We start from the raw sequence: 20853 nt of genomic DNA, 5'->3' as shown, positions 1-20853 counted from the left end.
TGTAAACCAACAAGATTTAAAGGGCATTTGATATATAAACATCTTTAATTAAACTTCTCATATTACCTTAATGAGAGGATGGTTTCTTTTGGAGAAGTTTCATAATAATTTCATTCATTTTTTAAATTCACTGTCCAATCAAACATCTTCAAGTAAATCGGGACGGATGAATTACTAACATTTTATTGAGTCTCCAATTCATGCATGTTTGGTGTTCGACCTAGGCAGTTACAACCAAAAAAAAAAAATACATATAGTTGGTTCTTCAGATAATTACTCCACCTAAATTAAAAGGATATTTTTTATATTATATTAGTGTACTCCTATAAAAGTTAAACACATCCAAAAAGGAGGTTTCGATAAAATCCCATCAACAACTCTCATTTGGCTTCACCATCATATGCTCATATTTATATACTCAACCTCTGAATAATTCATCTTCAAGGCAGCTAAAAGTCTATACCCTTATAACTCAATCCATTAACTTGTGTAAAAGTCTCAAAAAGATGGATCCAAAGCAAGTAGGAGACATAATTTTTCGATCGAAGCTCCCTGATATTTACATCCCTAATCATCTTCCTTTACATTCTTATTGCTTCCAAAACATTTCAGAATTCAGTTCTCGTCCTTGTTTGATCAATGGATCCAATAATCAAATTTATACATATGCTGATGTTGAGCTCACTTCAAGAAAAGTTGCGGTTGGCCTTAACAAGCTAGGGATCCAACAAAAAGACACTATAATGATCCTCTTGCCCAATTCCCCTGAATTTGTATTCACCTTCTTAGGTGCATCATATCTTGGAGCCATTTCAACAATGGCAAATCCTTTGTTTACACAAGCAGAGGTACCCTGCAATTTGCTACGAACTGCATCACTAATTTGTCACTAAAGTGCTCGTAGCTAAAAGTTTTGTTTGATAATCTGGCCTTAAATAGGATTAACCATCAATTTTGTTGTTTAGCTACATAATTTGTCTATAGCTAATTCCCTTTTTTTTTTTCATGTTGGTAGGTCGTGAAACAAGCCAAGGCCTCAAACGCCAAGCTTATAATCACACAAGAATGCAACTTGGACAAAGTGAAGGACTATGCATTTGAGAATGATGTCAAAGTCATTTGCATTGATGACTCGTCAGGGGCTTCCCCAGAGGGCTGCTTACACTTCTCCAACCTGATTTTAAATTCTGGATTCGCCTCTGAACACGACTTGCCCGAGGTGGAAATCAATGCGGACGATGTGGTGGCGCTACTGTACTCATCGGGGACCACGGGGCTACCAAAAGGGGTGATGTTGACACACAGGGGGCTAGTCACTAGTGTGGCACAACAAGTTGATGGTGAAAATCCAACTTTGTACATCCATAATGAAGATGTGATACTATGTGCCTTGCCCATGTTTCATATTTATTCCCTGGATTCTATTCTGCTTTGTGGATTAAGGGTTGGAGCAGCTATTTTGATTATGCAAAAATTTGATATTGTTACATTCTTGGAGTTGGTACAGAAGTACAAAGTGACTATTGGACCCTTTGTACCACCTATTGTTTTGGCCATTGCTAAGAGTCCATTTGTTGATAATTATGACCTTTCATCAGTTAGGATAGTCATGTGTGGGGGAGCACCATTAGCAGAGGAGCATGAAGATGCAGTTCGAACCAAATTTCCTAATGCTAAACTTGGTCAGGTAAGATTATCATTACATACGTATTACATAAGGTGAAAAGGGAAATACTTTGTCACAATTGCAAAAAGTTATTTCCATTAATTATCAGTTTCTATAAGAGAGAATAGTTTAAAATTTCTCCAAACTATTATCATTTTGCAAGTCTTATACATATACTATTGGGTGTTCTTGTTATCCCCATGGACTGTTGGGTGTTCTTGTTATCCCCATGGACTGTTGGGTGTTCTTGTTATCCCTATGGACTGTAACTTTCTTTAGATTAAAAATCTATTTGTTGAATATGTGTTAAAATATGTGGAATAACGTGTTGAGAGGCGTGGGAGATGAAAAATATCTTAAAACTGAGTCCACGTAGCACAATGAAATGGTAGTTTAGGGTTGTTCTGTGAACACCCAATAGCTTAGGTATGAAAGTCACAAAACTGTGATGGTTTAGGGAAGATTTTAACATATTCACTCGTAAAAATAAATCACGTGTACTACCACTTGGAACTCTTTAGAGGAGCTTTTGTAGGGTGATGTTTACGTAACATGTCATATTCCTCCACGTGATATTTTAATATGAGTTTATGGTAGCTCTAGGGTTCTGTGAGCACTCAATAATTTAGATATAAAACTCGCAAAAACGGTGATAGTTTAGGATTTTTTTAACCTATTAACTCTTTGTATAACTATTTATAACTTCAAACGTTGTAACATAAACATTTTTTTTTTTTAATAAATAAGTTCTGTTTGATAGCAATATATGTTGGTTTCAGCTTTACTTAGTCTTAGTATATCTTATAATGCATATGCTTGCTGACTTTCTGATGACTGTTCCAATCTGCTTTACATATTTTAATCATGTTTTTCTTTTAAAAGATAATCTGGTGTTAGGTAAACGGCTATTTTTGGATTTTGGTGAAGAGGGGTTATCTCTCTCTCTTTCTTCCTCACCGAAGAAAATGGTTATCCTCCTTTTTTCTTTCGTACGCAAGATTAGGGTTATCCCATAGAAAGTAAAATGAAAAACTGTCCTTTTCATAAAATTTAAATTACAAGTGAATAAATAACTTGTTTATATAAACAAAAGCTAATTGGATTTTTGTTAGCGCATTTCTAAAGTAACATGACATAATATTGACATTCCTTACCTGTTTAAATTCTTACTAAAATTAAGAAGCTGAATATTCGACTAAATCAACTACTATTAGAGTCTTCCCCCTACTAATCAACTAATTATTCTGAAAAACTGCAGTAGAAACAGATGCAACATCCGACATAATAATATTGATATGTTAATTTTACCATAATAATTTTTTGTATATTTAGAAACAGAATTCATAAGTATTCATAGTTACGTGAGTGGATAGATAAATTAATACACGAACGATCTGTGTGTAAAGAACTTAAACTCTTGATTGAATAGGGTTACGGGATGACGGAGGCCGGTGCACCATTGGCAATGTGTTTGGCATTCGCAAAAGAGCCGTTTGAGATAAAATCAGGGGCATGTGGGACTGTTATAAGGAACGCAGAGATGAAAATTGTGGATCCAAACACTGGTGTCTCTCTTCCTCGAAACAAACCTGGAGAAATTTGCATAAGAGGTGACCAGATTATGAAAGGTTAGTTCGACCTATTGACACTTAAATTGTCATTTCTCTTTTATTAATCATTGAGTGAAGGAGATAACAAAGATACAAAATATTTGCACAAGAAAACTAGGGTAGGGACAAGTTATACATAACTAAATATCAGCTATACAGGTTGATTGGCACTGATAATATAAATAATTTTATACAATCGCTGTAATCTTAACTAGTCATAGCATGCTATATCATATTTTCGAAGTTGCCTGATCAAAGTTAATATATAATCAATTATTTGCAGTTTTAAATGGCTTAAAAGTGAAAAATATTAATCTTTATACGATTAATATATTATAACACCAATCAGTATTTAAACTATTGCCGTGATTTAGCTAATCGTATTAAAATCTACTTATATTCGACATGTATATGATCTAACGTACGTGATCAGTCTTAGACACTAGTAATTGTTTACTTTGTAGCTAACCCATTGAGTAGGTCAAAGAAGATAACGGTGCATGTAATAGAACTTCTATAATACTAAAGCAACAATAACTGTCAGTAATAAATTAAGTGTAATAAATTAAGTGCCTACCTTGCTGTGCTCCATAACCAGATAGTGGTACTAGTAACCCCAGACTAGATCGTCCTGCCATCTGGAAACTTGTGGACTCATAGTTCAAAATAATTTAATAGACATGCAGTATTGACACTTCCATAAACAATTAATCAAGTCCAATCATGAAATTCTTTTGCAATTGGTCTAAAAGCTTCACCTACCAATTAAGTCTCTATGGAGAGTATTTGGAAGCTGATTAAATAACCAAAGTTACTCGTAATTGTTTAATGTAAATAATTTGGGTTGTTTAATCATTGCTTAATCTATGTAAAATTTGTGGTTGTTTGTACAAACGGAAAACTGAAAATTCTGACTCATGTTAAATTAATTATTTACGGTTTCAAAATACCACATCCGTCTTATTCGTTTGTTACTATTTGATACGACACAAGATTTAAGATTTTTTTGATACATAAATTAAATAAACTAAAACCAAGTGACCTTTTAATTGGTCCACAGTAAATCATATCGACGACTACTGTGTATAACAAGAAACAAGTCGAGATATTAATATATAGCTAGAGGTTTTTATCATTGAAAAATTAAAATGATCAAAGAAATAAATGTTGTATATATGCAGGTTATCTGAATGATCCTGAGGCAACTGCACGAACAGTAGACAAAGAAGGATGGTTACATACAGGTGATATTGGCTACATTGACAATGACGACGAGCTTTTTGTTGTGGATCGATTGAAGGAATTGATAAAATATAAAGGATTTCAAGTGGCACCTGCTGAGCTTGAAACACTTCTCCTCAATCTTCCCAGCATTATGGATGCTGCTGTTGTACCGTAAGTCTCACAAAATTATTTTCTTATCTTTAATATATGTGACGTACTATTACGTAATAAACATGGGCACGTATAAGGTTTTGAGTAGGGACGTCAAATGAGCTGTCAGAATTCAGACGGATCAAAATGCATTGAGTTAATAATAAGCGGATTAATGAACCGTCCAAAAGTTTATGAACTGAAATGGGCTGGCTAAAATGGGTAAAAAAGTGGGTAGTGTTTGCATGAGCTAATTTTACGGGTCAAAGTGGGCTAAATCAATAATTAACCCACCCAAACTTGAGCTAATTGAGCCGGGTCATTGGTACTTATGCCCTTATTTTGTGTTGGTCTCTAATTTTTGTCCCTCGTAACAAATAACTTTTTCACGGGAAATAAGTTTGATTGCTAAAGGGTCAAAATTAAAGACCAGCCCATTTGAAGGCAAAAATTAAAGACCAAACCATTTGAAGGGCAAAAATTAAAGACCAACCCATTTGAGGGGGAATTCATGCAATTTCTTCAATTGGTCGTGTCATGTTTTCATGAGCTAATTTTATCACTCCTGTTTTGACGGTGAATAGAAGTGTATGCACTTAATGTCTTCTGCTTGAAGTTTCGATTTTATACTCATCGTGTAAAAATTTCTAGTATGTATATATGGGAGAAATGCATAACATGCCAATGGCTAATTTTGCTCGTCGCATAAAATTTTCATGAGCTAATTTTACTTACTATATTTGGCAGCATGAAAGATGAGCAAGCGGGGGAAGTTCCAGTGGCTTTTGTTGTTAAATCCAGTGGATCCACCATTACTGAGGACGAAATCAAGGATTTTATCTCAAAGCAGGTTAGTTTTATTTATTTTCCTCATTAGTTTCTTAGTTTTATCTACCAGAAAAGATGATATAACTAATTATTCCCTTCCCTCAAAATGAATGTAAATGGGAGATAAAAACAAAGAAAATCTGGACGTGACAATGGTTGTTGCATCAAGTGGAGAAACAAAATTTCTGCTGTTTGATTGTTTTTGACATTCTGTAAATAACAAATATATCATAAATATTATTACCCCCTCTGATTCATATTACTATATGATTTTCAAGATATGTAAATTATATTGAAAAAAATATCAAAAAAGTCAGTGTCCAGGTGTACAAATAAAATACTCCTAGATAAGTAGACTCAAAACATTGGCATTCCTTTGTTGAGTATAATTGCACCATTAAATTGATATTGTATATATTCTATTGGGTAATTAGAGAAGAGACATAGGTTAAAAGGAACAAATAATCATAATTAACTTCACTTATAGTATAGGAGACTATCACCGTAAGAGTAGACTTGGTATTCATTAGGGTGTTTGATTTTTGTAATGCTGACTTTCTCTTTTTCAATTTTCAGGTGATATTTTACAAGAGAATAAAGAGGATATTTTTCGTGGATGCAGTTCCTAAATCTCCATCAGGCAAAATACTTCGAAAGGACTTGAGAGCCAGACTGGCTACTGGGCTTCCTAGTTAACACCTTAGCTTTGGGCCCAATAATCACATTAACTAAGTCAGGCCCACTATTTCTTACGCTAGATGGTCATTATTTAGAGAATTAATCAAAATAGCCGATCATCAAAACATTTGAATTAAAAAGAGTCGAAACATATATAATTCATGTATTATATGTTTGGTGTATAATTAGGTATAATCGATGCATACTGATTAGGAAAAGTAAATAATAAATTCGGTCAGTTATTTGTGTAACTATCTTGTCGTGTTCGATATGCGTGATTTGTCGATCATAAAGGGGAAAATGTCAGGATTTTTTTTCAATCTTTGAGGATGGTTATGTGCATTATAAGTTACATCATGTACAGTTAGTCGCACTCACAAATTATAAAATATTACTTTGGATATATACCTTCAACGTACAGACATGATCGGCCGCTCGGATTTTTAAACACCAAACCAAACCAACGGCTTACAACATTTTTAAATTTACACACCAAACCAAACCAATATAATTCGGCTTTTTTCAACCTCGGTTTTCTCGGTTATTCGTTTTCTCAAGCTTTTTTCCGCTATAGTCTTGATACAAAACATATAACTTTTACTTCAAATATTTCTTTACCCTAAGATACAACTATATATAATTATTGCTTTCTTAAGAAACACACAAAATGTAAGAGTGATGACATTGTATTAAAATATTCAACAAAAGCTAATAAAATCGGGTTAAAATAAATATTGCTAATTAACAAGCCATAAAGAAAATGACCATAATCTAAAAATATTAAGTCATGCTAAAATAAGTACGCCTAATAAGTATTAATTACATGACAAAGTAAAAAAACTTAAGTTATGTATTTTCACTCTCTAAATCAATTATGCAAAACTAAAGAATAGATATCCAATATTATTGTCATTCCTAGTGGTAAATTGAATTTCTTTTGTTAGCATTAGTGTTGAGTTGGTTTTGATTTGGACTTTATTTGAGTTCCTAACATCCATAGGATATATAATTTATTGACATCCAAATTCTAAGTTCAAGCTTGAATAATATGATAATAGATTAAAAAACTAAAAAAATTTAAGAAATATTTATAAATTACATTACAAATAAATATTTTTATGTATAAAATATTATAAAAATTGAATACATGTAATGTCGTATTGGTCGTTTTCTCTATTGACTTTTTTTTAGTTAAAAACCAAACCAAACCAATTATGGGTATGGTTTTTTTTTTCCAACACCAAACCAAGTCAAACCAAACCACTATCGTTTTTTTCTGACTGATTACGCTATTTCGGTCATTGGCATTATTTGCTTACTTTGTACACCCCTACCCTTCAATATCATGTATTTTTATGAAAAAATTTATACAAAAATCCAATCTTATATTATGTAGGATATAATATGGAATAAAAATGAGATTACTACCGATACATGGATTAAAAATTCTAAAATGACAACTAATCCTTGTAATGGTAAATATATTTTATATTTCATTTTAAAATACATATGTATACTAGTTTGTAATATATCAATCACTCAATATGAAATAATCCATGCATTACTAATTCATGTATTATTAGTACCTACACTATAATTCTCATGTTACTAATTTCTACAATGCTAATCCCCGCATAACTAATCTATTAATTAACCAAACGGTCTCTAGATAATTTTGTCATTATTCAATCCGCATACTATAATTCTGGCATTATAATTATGATATATACCTGTTTCCTACCATATGATCCCTTAAAGCGCTGCCCAAATTAAAGATGAGAGATATTCAAAAATGTCATTGTGATTGTTCATATTGTCGTGTTACAAGGAGAAAAATGTGTTTTCTAATGAGGAAACACGTTCATATACCTTTGTGTAGCCCCTTTTTATTTTGCACTTAGATTTTTCTGGTGTGTTTTTTTCTATACTTTATTAATGAATCTAGAGTGTTGACATTTAAGCTCAACAAAGATGATGATTCTGGTTTAAGAAATGAGAAAGAAGCTCAAACTTGTCCGGTGAAATTGAAAGAGAAGAAGACAAATTGTTCGATACAAACAAAGCAACAATTGGATTTATTCTTTTTTTTTTTCCCGCGGATTGCCCTTCTTTTGGCGAGGTCTTTAATTTTTGTCCCTCAAATTGGTGGTCCTTAATTTTGCCCTTCGCCCAATATTCCAAGGGTCTAAGTTCGAACCCCAGCTCAGTAAAAAAAAAAAAAAAGGAATTTCTCAAGGCAGAGGTTTGGATTCGCAAGGCAAAATTCTGCGTTAAGGCAGAACTTTCAAGTCGCTTTTGTTGCATTTTGAATTTCTGTTTTCTAAATGCTTGATGTTTGTAAAATTGCAAGCAGTGATGGCAGTGCATGATGACGTAAATGGGTCGATTGAAAAATTAAGCAGTGGCATGGATGAGTTGCCAACTTTCCGTGCTGAGAGTATGCAAAACAACATGAAAGTCATTTAGGCGTTAATTTTACCTTCAGGCAAAAATCTGTCTTGAGGCAGAGTTTTGAAGGCAAAATTCTATCTTGCGAATTTTTTTAAAATTTTTGATTGGGGGGGGGGGGGGGGGTTCGAACCCGAAATCAAGGGGTTCTAATGAAGGGAAAAAATTAAAGACCACCAATTTAATGGGAAAAAATTAAAGATCGACCACCCCAAAATAAGGACATTCCTGCCAATAGACCCTGGGCCAGACAAAACGTTTGGGCCTCTGATTTTATCACAATCATTCAAAGTCCACTGAAGTTCCACTTATCATTTCCATTTCCTTCTAGAAATTCTGCACAAAGATACTTTTCAGAATTTACTTTGTTGTAGATAAAATAGGATAGTATTTCCCAAAGTTTGTTATTTAGTGATCCAATAAACAAGGGACCACTGTAGCTAGTTAGTTAGGAATTCACATTTGCTTCTCGTATAAATCTCTATCTACAGAACACGTTATTCTCATCAATGAAAATCAAAAAATTTATCCCAAGTCTTCTCTCAACCAACATGTATCAGAGCAGGTTTAATACACTGTTCTTCAGTCTCTTTTCTTCTGCTTTCCTTTTATTTCTTTTTTTCCTGTTTTGAATCACCATGGGTGAATTAACTCCAACCGAAACCACTCCCCTAGAGGTTCCTAGTCTCCAAACGAATTTGGAATGGATTTATTTAATGCTTACTACCTTAATCCTTCATATGCTTCTGCGATGATTTTGGTGAGCATAGTTTTTTATGATAAAGGTTTTGGAGGATATAGAAGGGGTATGTTGATAACTTTATCAAGTAAAAACAAAATAGAGTTCATTGATGGTACCCTTTTCAAATTTGCAGCTACAGATCCCTTGCTCAAAACCTGGACCAGGTGCAATGACATGGTCCTTTCATGGCTCTTGAATTCTCTTTTAAGGGACATAGCAACTAGTGTGCTTTATTCACACATTGTAAGGTAACTTTGGAAGGTCTAAAAGCGAGCATGGACAGACCAACGGTGCTAAGCTCTTCTAACTACAAAAGGGATTATCCACTTTAGTTTAAGGTAATCTAAGTATAACAACCTATTTTACCAAGCTAAAGTGTCTTTGGGATGAGTTAGATTCTAATACTTTTTCTCTTTGTGCTTGTGAATATGATGGAAAAAAGATAAGACTAACAAAGCTCTAGAGGATGAGAGGTCGTTACAATTTCTTATGCGATTTAATGATTCTTACCTTAGAATAAGGAGGAACATCTTGATGAATACCTCTCTCCCTTTTACTGGACATGCTTCCTCCTTAGTTATATAAAATGAGAAACGAACAGAGATCCATCATTCTATCCCTTATCCAGTGGAATCAACTTCTTTCATAGCTGATGGACAATGATCTAGAAAAAGCTTGAACAAAAGGCCAACATATCAGGCACGAAGAGCAGTTTATAACAAAAAGGATACTGCATTTTGTACTTATTGCAAAAAGGCAGGTCATACCATCGAGAAATGTTACAAATTGCATGGATTCCCCTCTAATTTCAATTTCACCAAGCAGAAGCAGTCATACCAATCAACTTCTAGAGCAAATGTGGTTGTTTCCTCCGGTGATCCACCTGCAACAAATATAATCAATCAGGGACATTTGGCTCAATTGATGCAACTTCTACAACAAGTCAAATTGAACAAAGTGGGCCACCTCCATCTGATGCAAGTATCAATAAAACTGTGCTGGTAAAAAATACATTCAAAACTTTCTCAGTTCTATCAATCCTATTAATGAATACACTTGAATTCTGAATAGTGGGCTGCTGATATGTCTTTTAATCAATCCATGTTTACAAATCTGGAACCTCTCCCTTTCCCAGTCATGGTTCATCTTCCTAATTCATATAGAGTTAAAGTAACACATACAGGATCTATTATACCTTTTTGTCCAATTTGACCTTAAATAGAGTTCTCTTTGTTCCCTCTTTTAAGTTCAACGTACTATTAGTAAATCAACTTTGCAAACAATTCAAATGTATTCTTGAATTCACTCCTATTTGTTTCTTACAAGGCCCTTCCGTGAAGAGCCATATGGAAGTTGGTGAAGCTAAGAATGGACTCTACATTTTCCAGTCAAGACCAGTTAAGTCCTATTTCCAATTTTCTGTTCCTAGCAATTTCACTTCAGTTTCTAGTCTAAATCAAGGCATAATGTTGTTCCTAGTTTATCTTGTTCTTTTCCAATTGTATTTGAGATGCTATGGCATTGTAGAATTTGCTATTTTCCCTTTTATAATATGAAAAACATTAGTTTTCTTTCTATCTTTGTGTCATCTAAAGTTCCACTCCCCTACTCAGTATGCCCCCTTACTAGTCATCACAAGTTACCCTTTCCTAGTAGTTCAATTTCCACTAAGCAGAATTTTGAAATTATTCACATTGATACTTGGGGTCCTTATGGGACTCCTACCTATAATGGATTTAAGTATTTTTTTACCATGGTAGATGATCATGGTTGAGGAACATGGACTTATTTACTAGCAACTAAATCAAATGCATTATTTCCTATCGTAAATTGTTTCTTAGCTATGGTAGAAAGATAATTTAAACAAAATGTTCAAATCATCAGATCTGGCAATGCATTTGAGTTAGGAACAGGAAAGGAGCAATCTAAATATTTGACTAGCCTAAGGTATTATTCATCAAACAAGATGTGTTGGTATTCTTAACAAAATGGAGTTGTTGAGAGAAAGCATAAACATTTATTGAAGACTTCAGGGGACCTTTTATTTCAATCTCACCTCCCCACTGAGTATCGGGGAGAATGTCTTATGACTGCTACTTACTTAATCAATAGGTACCCTTCTAAAGTTAACAACAACAACAACACACCCAGTGTAATTCCACAAGTGGGGTCTGGAGAAGATAAGATGTACGTAGACCTTACCTCAACCTTTATGGACAATGAGAGGCTTTCCGATGAAGGACTCAAAACAAAAGAAAAAACAAAGACAATGCAGAATTGCAAGAGAAATAAAACAACAATATATCAAGATACCAAACAAATGGGGCAACACATAGTAATAAACACATAAGGTGAAAGATCTACGCGATACCAAAATAATACTACTAAGGCAAGGAGAAAGGAGATGGAAAAGCTAGCCACCCACCTCTCTCTCACACATCACTATAGAACTTAACTACCTACTATCCTAATCCTCGACCTCCAAATCTTCCCCGTTCTAAGGTCGTCATGTCCTAAGTCGGCCAAAGGCAATATATCTTGTTTCATCACCTCCCCCTTGTTCTTCTTCGGCCTACCTCTACCTCTCCTAACTCCTGCGACTGCCAATCTCTCACACCTCCTAACTGGCACATCCTCACAACTCCTTCTCACATGTCCGAACCATCTCAATCTCGCTTCCCTTAACTTGTCCGCCACGGAGTCCACTCCGACCTTGTCCCATGTATCTTCATTCCTAATCATATCTCTTCTAGTATGACCGCACATCCATCTAAGCATCCGCATTTCCGCTACCTTCATCTTCTGAACATGAACGTTCTTGACTGCCCAGCATTCTGCCCCATACAACAATGCTCGTCTTACCACCACTTTGTAGAACTTACCTTTAGGCCTAGGCGACACCTTCTTATCGCAAAGCACCCCAGAGGCGAGCCTCCATTTCATCCACCCTGCTCCAATACGTTGTGTGACATTATCGTCAATCTCCCCGTTCCCTTGTATTATGGAACCAAGATACTTGAAACTCCCTCTTTTGGGTATAGCTTGTGCCTCAATCTTCACTTTCACATCTGTCTCTTGCGTCACGCTTATCAGATTCTTTTTGGATCAGTTCCTATGTATCACAACATGAGGTGCTTTGGATGTTTGTGCTTTTTTTTTTTTTTTCCCACTTCATCCATTCATAGAAGCAGGTTTGATCCTAGATCACAACCTTACATTTTTCTTGGATATCCACATGGAACAAAGGGCTACAAGTTGCTTAGTCTTATCAACAAAGGGTCTGTGTCTAGAAATGTCATTTTCCATGAACTTCACTATCCTTTTGCCTTCTCTTCCAAAGAATCCAATCAGTTTCCTATTTTTCTCTAAAATTAGTTTTCAAACCTCTAAAACGTAGATATTTTAGAATGAAAGGATATCACTAATAGATACAAATGAGAAAAATAATATATATATATATATACACACACACATTTTGTCACTATCAGGTTTTCAAAATATCTACAAATATGCTTCTTTAAATGTGAGCTTTATATAAAATTTTAAAAATAAGATTAACTATTATGACAAGCAAATATGATTTGGTGGTGTAAAAATTTCATATATATATATATATTGTCACTATCAGGTTTTCCAAATATCTACAAATATGCTTCTTTAAATGTGAGCTTTATATAAAATTTTAAAAATAAGATTAACTATTATGACAAGCAAATATGATTTAGTGGTGTAAAAATTTCTTACACTAACGAAACATATAACTTAAACTCATTATATATGCGACATGTAACTCTAGGTCTAAAACGGGCTCCGGATTCACGACGCATAAGATCCATTTTAAGGGGAAGCGCTCCCTAACAGAATTTTTTTCATATTCATAATTCGAACCCAAAATCTCCGATTAACAGTGAAAGGGTCCTATACATCCCACTACAACCCTTCTTAGTGAAGAATATGCATTATATTGACTTTGAGGTTGCTTAGATCAGAGTATGCGAGACAGAGGATTTAGTATCTCATTGCGAATGTGTTAACACTAAACTAGTTAAAATAAAGGGAAACAAGATAATTTCACAAAACCTCCCTTGAGGTTTCGCCTTATAACACATGTCTCTCTTGTGGTTTTGAATATTACATATACCTTTCTTATTTCGTGTTTTGTGTACCAAAACCATTTCAAAGCAAAAGATGGACAAGTATTTGTCAAATTTCTTTTTGTTACGCTAAACGTCAAACAAGGGGTATATATGTAATATTTAAAACCACAAGGGAAGCATGTATTATAAGGTGAAACCTTAGGGGATGTCTATAAAATTATCCCTAAAATAAATTATGCAAATTCTTAACAAAAATAAACGTCAAATTTATGAAAGAAACATTAAATAAGCTGGCTCTTTCTTATTAACAAATTATGTAAATATTAAAAAAAAAAAAAAAAAAAAAAAAAAAAAAAACTGAGTCATCAAAATAAAGTTGCACTTGGAGAACCAGGCCGAGGTTGAAGACAATAAACTATCTGTTTGAGGAAGTAGCAAACAAATATTCTCTGTAGTGTGGTATTTCTCCCAGGGTCAAACTGCACAATAATATCGTGAATTTCTTTTTATTTTATCACTTGATATTCAAAATTTATTAGCTCAGTTAATATGAATATAAATCATATAGGATATTTCTTTTCTACTATATAGAAGAGTGGGTTTGGAGGTAGGATCGTCGTCCAAGGGCATAAAAGTAATTTCACATGTTCACTCAAGGCTCTACACGTGGCCTTTGTTCCAAAGCAAGCACTGTCATTTCGTACACTTCCACCTGCTTCCGGTCATATAGCTTACCAATCAAAAGGACGATTTAGACATTGTAGTTTTTAGTTAAACGTACAATATTAAATTCTTAGAGGGCTTGCAATGTAAGTTCCTAAAAACGTAGGGTGTCAGAGGACACGTGGCATAACCTATACCAAGAAGATCTTTCAGAAATTGAATGCTATGTAGAATTAATTACTTGGCCTACTAATTTGAGAAGATGCGGGGCCCGACAACACAGACCTTATTTTAGCAAAGGAATATATCCTTTATTCTAGGGGTGAACATGGTACGGTATGGTACGGTATTTAAAATTTCAGTTCGGTAACTTCGGTATTCGATTTTTAAAAATATGATACTATTACCATACCCAATTAATTCGGTATGATTCGGTATTTTTAAGTTCGATTTCGATATTTCACGGTATGGTATTTCGGTAATCATAATTTATTTTATTTCGACTTACGTTTATACTCATGTAATAAAGGATTATGTCTTCGACTTTTCTCAATTATATAAAACTAACACCATACACAAATAGGCATATTTAAAAGAAAGTACAAACATTTTTCTTCGTTAATCAATTACACAACGGACATTTGAATCACGATAGAGTAGTCAAAGTTCCAAAGTCTAAACAACATTAGCCAAAATTAAGCATAATCTTCAGTCCTATACAATTTTACACCAAAAAATTCATTCAGCAGCAGAGAGAATAGGCCATTTCCACCATTTCGATTCTTAATGTCTTGGAAAAATAACAGAGACAAATTAAAGGCAGCTTCTAGGCTTCAGCACATGTGAAAGACTGAAAGCATGAAACTTTTTATAACCTGTCACCAAAATAGAAAAGTCAATGATAGTTGTCCTCTTTTTATTTCAGAATGCATGTCTACTTTGGCATTTTTCTCCTATAAAGCTTTCAGGCAGCATTAACAGTACTTTAGTTTCTATATTTATATGCTTATGATGTTGATATTTTGATAATGAGCTTCAGCAGGGTCACATGCTAGATTTTAAGATGTTGAGACATGAATATTAGAACAAGGCGATAAATATACTTACCAAGTTACCACATACGTTGCGACTTATAATTATATATCAATGATGCGAGAATAACTTCCACTCTTGGACAAATCTAAAAAGAAATAAACATAAGTGTCATCCAATGTAAACAAATATACTATTTGCAATATCAATATAGAGCTAATACAAACGAAATATTCTTACCAAGTTCAAATTGCTCCAAATGATCTAAATCTTCCTCGACTCCAACCGGACGTGAGTCCTCTCGAATCCAATCTTGAGAGCACACAAGAGCTTGCACCGGTTGGGAGTCAATGAACTCCTAAAAGAATCAAGAATACGCCCTCCCGTACTAAATGCACTCTCTGAAGCCACACTAGAAACGGGAATTGCTAACACATCACGAGCCATTTCAGCAAGAATAGGAAATCTAGGTGAGTTCATTTTCCACCAAGGCAAGATATTGGTACCATCACTTCCATTCTCACTTGCTTCACCAAGATACTTGTCTAACTCTGTTTTAGCATCCGAACTACCACTCTCAGCTTTATGTTTCTTGAATTGTTGCGTAAATGTTGCAACCGATTTTTAGATTGACTTTGATGACTACTTACACTTGGTAAGTCCAATGTGTTACCGAATGAAGAAACAGAGATGAAGATGATGAACTTTGAGACTTTTTTGAATGTTGTTTTGCATACTCATTAAACAAAGAAATCATGTACTTTTTCACATCACCTATTATTTTTTCTCCTTTTTCTTCTCCATACATGCTCACTAGTGCATAAGTAACATACTCATCCTTGTAGCGCGGATCCAAAATACAAGCAATAAAAATCATTTTATTCATCTTTTCCGGTTCACCCCAATATTTGTCAAATTTCTTTGTCATGTTGCTTGCCATTGAACTCAAATCACAATCTTCACTTTCTATTAAACCTTTCAGAACATAATGAAGCTCACATATTTCAATAAAGTGAACATTTGATGTAACATAAAGCGAACCTGAGACCTTCAAGGTAAGTTCGTAGAAAGTTTCAAGAAATGTTACCATATGCCTTATATTTTCCCAATCAGTGCTTAAAAGTGAACCTGCAGATTTTCCATCTTCACAAACATGAGTAAGAAGATAATGCAACAATCCACGATCAAGAGCACCATAACCTACAAATGCATCCTCGAATTCTTGTGCCACTTTTAACATCAAATAGGTAGAGTTCCACCTAGTTGGAACATCTAGGCATAATGATTTCGTACATATTGTCTTTTCAAGTTCACAACATTCTTTAAACTTATTCAACCTTGCCGGGGATTGTCTAATGTATCTTACTACTTGTCTAACACGTTTCACAGAATCGTCCACTTCTTTCAAACCATCTTGAACAATAAAATTGAGAATATGAGCCATACATCTCATATGAAGGTGATTACCGTCCATCATATTAGTTCCCCATTTACTAAATTGCTTAGACAAATCTTTCACTGCGACGTCGTTTGAACTAGCATTATCAACTGTAACAGTGAAGACTTTTTCTAAACCCCAATCAAGCAAGCACTTTGAAATAACACATGCTATATCTTCACCTTTATGACTAGCAATTGGACAAAAGTTTATTATTCTTTTATGCATAGTCCAATCTTTGTCGATATAGTGAATCGTGAGACACATATAATTAATTCTTTGCAATGAGGTCCATGTATCCGTAGTAAGACAAACTCTTTGTCGCGTTTCTGTCAAAAGTCTCTTCAGTTTGTGTTTCTCTTCAGCATATAGGTCAAAACAATCCCTAGTTATTGTTTTACGGGAGGGAATGTGAAATTGAGGTTGCGCGACATTCATGAAATTCTTAAAACCTTCCTTTTCAAAAAAAAAAACGAAAAGGTAGTTCATCAACGATTATCATCCTAGCTAAAGCGGACTCTACACAATTCCTGATCAAATTTCCAAGGGACAAGCATTCCCTCACTCAACTTTTTACCACCTTGAATTTTTTGAAAGCCTAATAACCTTTGATTAGTTTCAACATTATGGGGAAATTTTGAGCACCTACCCATATGACCATTCAATCCCGAGGTACCATTTTTAATCTTAAAATTTGGATATGGAAAAGCACAGTACTTACATTTTACAGTCAGTTCCCTGTTAGGACCATAGATCTTTTCGAAATGATCCCATACAACAGATCTTTCCATTATGGATTTCCTTCTATTTGAATCAGGTCCACTTGTAGCTGTGATTTCATTTGAACCCCCATTTTCATCTATTATAGCTTCAAGCTCTACCATCTATATGAACAAAAATAATCAGCAAAAGCATCAACAATTAAGCGAGAGAAAAGAAGAGAAATGGAGAAGAAGATTTAGAGCGAGAAATGGAGTTTACCTGGAATAATATATATCGGAAACAATAGTTGAGCAGTGGAAGATCTCAGTCTTGAAAGTTCAAATTTTTTGTTATGGACCAAAGACGACTAAAGAAACACAAAATAGAGAAGAGTGTTTTGAATGTTTGATGACTTTCTATCTATCTCTGTAGACTTAAGTCTTAGACCTTGCATGAAATGAAAGGACTTTGCCCTGACACAAAGCTACTGTGCCCAAGAAAATTTAGTACTTTTGGATAAAAGGTTAGCTTTGATGGTACAATTTTCTATCAGATACAAATTGGCATTAAATGAGATGTGATGTAATTTTTTCTACGAAATCTAGTCTATATATTTAGCAGTAGTAAATATAATATATATGGATTGTATATATGTAGTATAACCTTCGGTACGGTATACGGTATCTCGGTCTCCATTTTATAAATACCAAATACCGTACCGAATACCAAAGAAAATTTAAATTCATACCAAATACCGTAATACCAAAACCGCGGTATTAAAAACTTCGGTATCGGTATGATATTCGGTATATACCGTACCGTGCCCACCCCTACTTTATTCTTACATTACAATAAAAAAAAAAAAAAGTAGTTACTCCTACCCTTTTAAAAATGAGCTTGGGGAGTCTAATGTGAGGTTTGGGGAGGGTAAGATTGGGGAGTCCCACAACCATGATTACTTAGCTAGGAATTTGGATATAAACGTCATTTACATTGATACAAATATGATTACTTAGTTATATGTATCTCTTTAGCATAAGTGGTGAATATAAAAAAAAAAGGTTTTATTATCTAGGAATTTTTACAACTGTAAAAGATAAACTACTTGGTACGAGATTCATTCATTCTTTGCTTCTTAGTACTTATTCTGCAAAAAATTGGTGGACAAAAATAAATATGAATTACCTAACTAAAGTAATACAACCTCCCCACCTAAGGTAGACGTATGCAGTTCAATTTTAATTCTCCTACACAAATTCATTTCCTCTGTGCACTTTTACTTGTTCACTTTTGACTTTTCACATTCTTTAAGAATTAATAAATCCCACGTGGACATATGTCATAGTACTGAATATTTATTTTCTTCTCATGTATACACGTATGCACTTCAATTTTAATTCTCCGACACATATTTATTTCCGCCGTGAACTTTTACTTGTTCACTTTTGACTTTTCACGTTCTTGCTGAATAATTACATATGTCATAGTACTTAATATTTATTCCCTTCTCACGTATAGACGTGTGCACTTCAATTTTAATTCTCCTACACAGACTCACAACGAAAAATCGCAGTATTCTTTGCAAAATATATACAAACCATAAAGACTAACTAAATTGAGTAACCAAATTAATCATATTGGGTTCCGTGCATCGCACGGGCATAATTTGCTAGTCTAATATATAAATGGCCAAGCTGTACGAACACTGCAATGTCAAAGTGTACAAATAGCTAGGTAAATTGTACAAAAGGGTGGAACCAACAGGGACACATGTTATTGAGTACACTTGCTATTTGGAGATGGGACACTGTCCATATTACCAATGCACTATAGAATATATCATTTGTTTTCTTGCTTTTTGCCATTGTTTAAAAGTTTTGATTTTTCCTTAATTTATCATCTTCGTTTTTCTTCTCCGTATATATTTCTTCCGTCCCCAATTTAAGTATCTTAGTTTAAGTAGATGTAAAATTTAAATATAAAAGGAAATGTTTGAATCTTGTATTCCTAAATTAAAGATGTATATAATATAGTCATGTACTAAAATGTCATTTAAATTTTGTGTTTTTAACCTTGCCAGATATGAATTTGAATTGTCAACTTACTAAATATAAAAAATGATACTCTTTTTTTGACAATAAAAAAAAAAGAAAGTAAAACACTTAAATTGAGACGGAGGGAGTACTACTTTTGAGTCCATTTCATTTTCTTTTATATATTTATTTTTATATATAAATGTTCAAGAGAGACTAACACAGCAATGAATGCTTGTACCAAAAGTTATATAAATTGTACACTTTAACCAGATACTTTCTTATCCCACGTGGACATATGTCATAGTACTGAATATTTATTTATCCCACGTGGACATATATCATAGTACTGAATATTTATTCTCTTCTCATGTATACACGTATGCACTTCAATTTTAATTCTTCTACACAATTATTTCCTCCGTGCATTTTTACTTGTTCACTTTTGACTTTTCAAGTTCTTTAAGAATTAATAAATGAAGTACTCCCTCCGTCCCATATTACTTGGCCACATTACTAAACTACTTTTTTTCTCACGTGGACATATGTCATAGTACTGAATATTTATTCTCTTCTCATTTATACACATATGCACTTCAATTTTAATTCTCCGACACATATTTATTTCCTCCGTACACTTTTACTTGTTCACTTTTGACTTTTTATTTTTATATATAAAAGTTCAAGAGGGGGCTAACACAACAATGAGTGTTTGTACCAAAAGCTATATAAATTGTACACTTTAACCAGCTACTTTCTTATCCCACGTGGATATATGTCATAGTACTGAATATTTATTTTCTTCTCATGTATACACGTATGCACTTCAATTTTAATTCTCCGACACAATTATTTCCTCTGTGCACTTTTACTTGTTCACTTTTGACTTTTCAAGTTCTTTAAGAATTAATAAATGAAGTACTCCCTCCGTCCCATATTACTTGGACACATTACTAAACTACTTTTTTTTTTCCACATGGACATATGTCATAGTATTGAATATTTATTCTCTTCTCATTTATACACGTATGCACTTTAATTTTAATTCTCCGACACATATTTATTTCCTCCATACACTTTTACTTGTTCACTTTTGACTTTTCACGTTATTTAAGAAATGAAATACTCTCTCCATCCCATATTACTTGGCCACATTATAAAAATATATGTTCAAATTTCTTGTTCATTTACAAAATCAAGATAAAATTAATTAAATATTTTCCATCTTACCCACTCCGTCCCATATTACTTGGCCACATTACTAAAAATATATGACAAAATTACTTGTTCATTTACAAAACCAAGATAAAATTAATTAAATCTTTCCCATTTTATCCGTAGTAATAAATGTTCTTAAAAATAGTCAATTTTGATTAAAATATATTTATTGGAGAGAGATAGGGGTAAGATAGTAAAATTCATATTTTATTTATGATTTCTTAAAGGGCGTGTAAAAGAAAAAGTGGCAAGTAATATGGGACGGAGGGAGTATATATTTTACCATAATATTCATATTTATTGATGTAAGTCTCAATAGTCTTG

At 33.6% G+C, this 20853-nt stretch overlaps 1 protein-coding gene and 1 long non-coding RNA gene across 2 annotated transcripts; one reads left to right on the top strand and one right to left on the bottom strand.

Annotated features, from left to right (window-relative positions):
* Positions 1 to 349: 349 nt before the first annotated feature.
* Positions 350 to 6546, top strand: LOC132040418 (4-coumarate--CoA ligase 2-like). The gene is made up of 6 exons (XM_059431060.1): positions 350 to 848; positions 1016 to 1687; positions 3096 to 3294; positions 4458 to 4671; positions 5398 to 5500; positions 6055 to 6546. Exons 1-6 carry the CDS (start codon positions 507 to 509, stop codon positions 6172 to 6174), a joined length of 1650 nt encoding a protein of 549 aa, XP_059287043.1. The 5' UTR covers positions 350 to 506; the 3' UTR covers positions 6175 to 6546.
* A 2506-nt stretch (positions 6547 to 9052) lies between these two features.
* LOC132040749 (uncharacterized) lies at positions 9053 to 11838 on the bottom strand. The gene is made up of 2 exons (XR_009410760.1): positions 11772 to 11838; positions 9053 to 10229 (listed from the first exon to the last, which is right to left on the bottom strand). It is a non-coding gene; the product is annotated as an uncharacterized LOC132040749 (long non-coding RNA).
* Positions 11839 to 20853: the final 9015 nt, after the last annotated feature.

The sequence above is a fragment of the Lycium ferocissimum genome, chromosome 12 (genome assembly GCF_029784015.1).
Source record: "Lycium ferocissimum isolate CSIRO_LF1 chromosome 12, AGI_CSIRO_Lferr_CH_V1, whole genome shotgun sequence".
Classification (NCBI taxonomy): domain Eukaryota; kingdom Viridiplantae; phylum Streptophyta; class Magnoliopsida; order Solanales; family Solanaceae; genus Lycium; species Lycium ferocissimum.
Note: the sequence above shows the minus strand (reverse complement) of the source record. Positions and strands in the feature narration are given on the sequence as shown.

What these genes read in the sequence shown, in the direction of transcription:
- LOC132040418 (XM_059431060.1), top strand. Translation starts at nt 507, where the DNA reads ATGGATCCAAAGCAAGTAGGAGACATAATTTTTCGATCGAAGCTCCCT. An exon ending in CTAATGCTAAACTTGGTCAG is followed by an intron (nt 1,688 to 3,095) that starts GTAAGATTATCA and finishes TTGATTGAATAG; the next exon opens with GGTTACGGGATGACGGAGGC. An exon ending in AGGATTTTATCTCAAAGCAG is followed by an intron (nt 5,501 to 6,054) that starts GTTAGTTTTATT and finishes TTCAATTTTCAG; the next exon opens with GTGATATTTTACAAGAGAAT.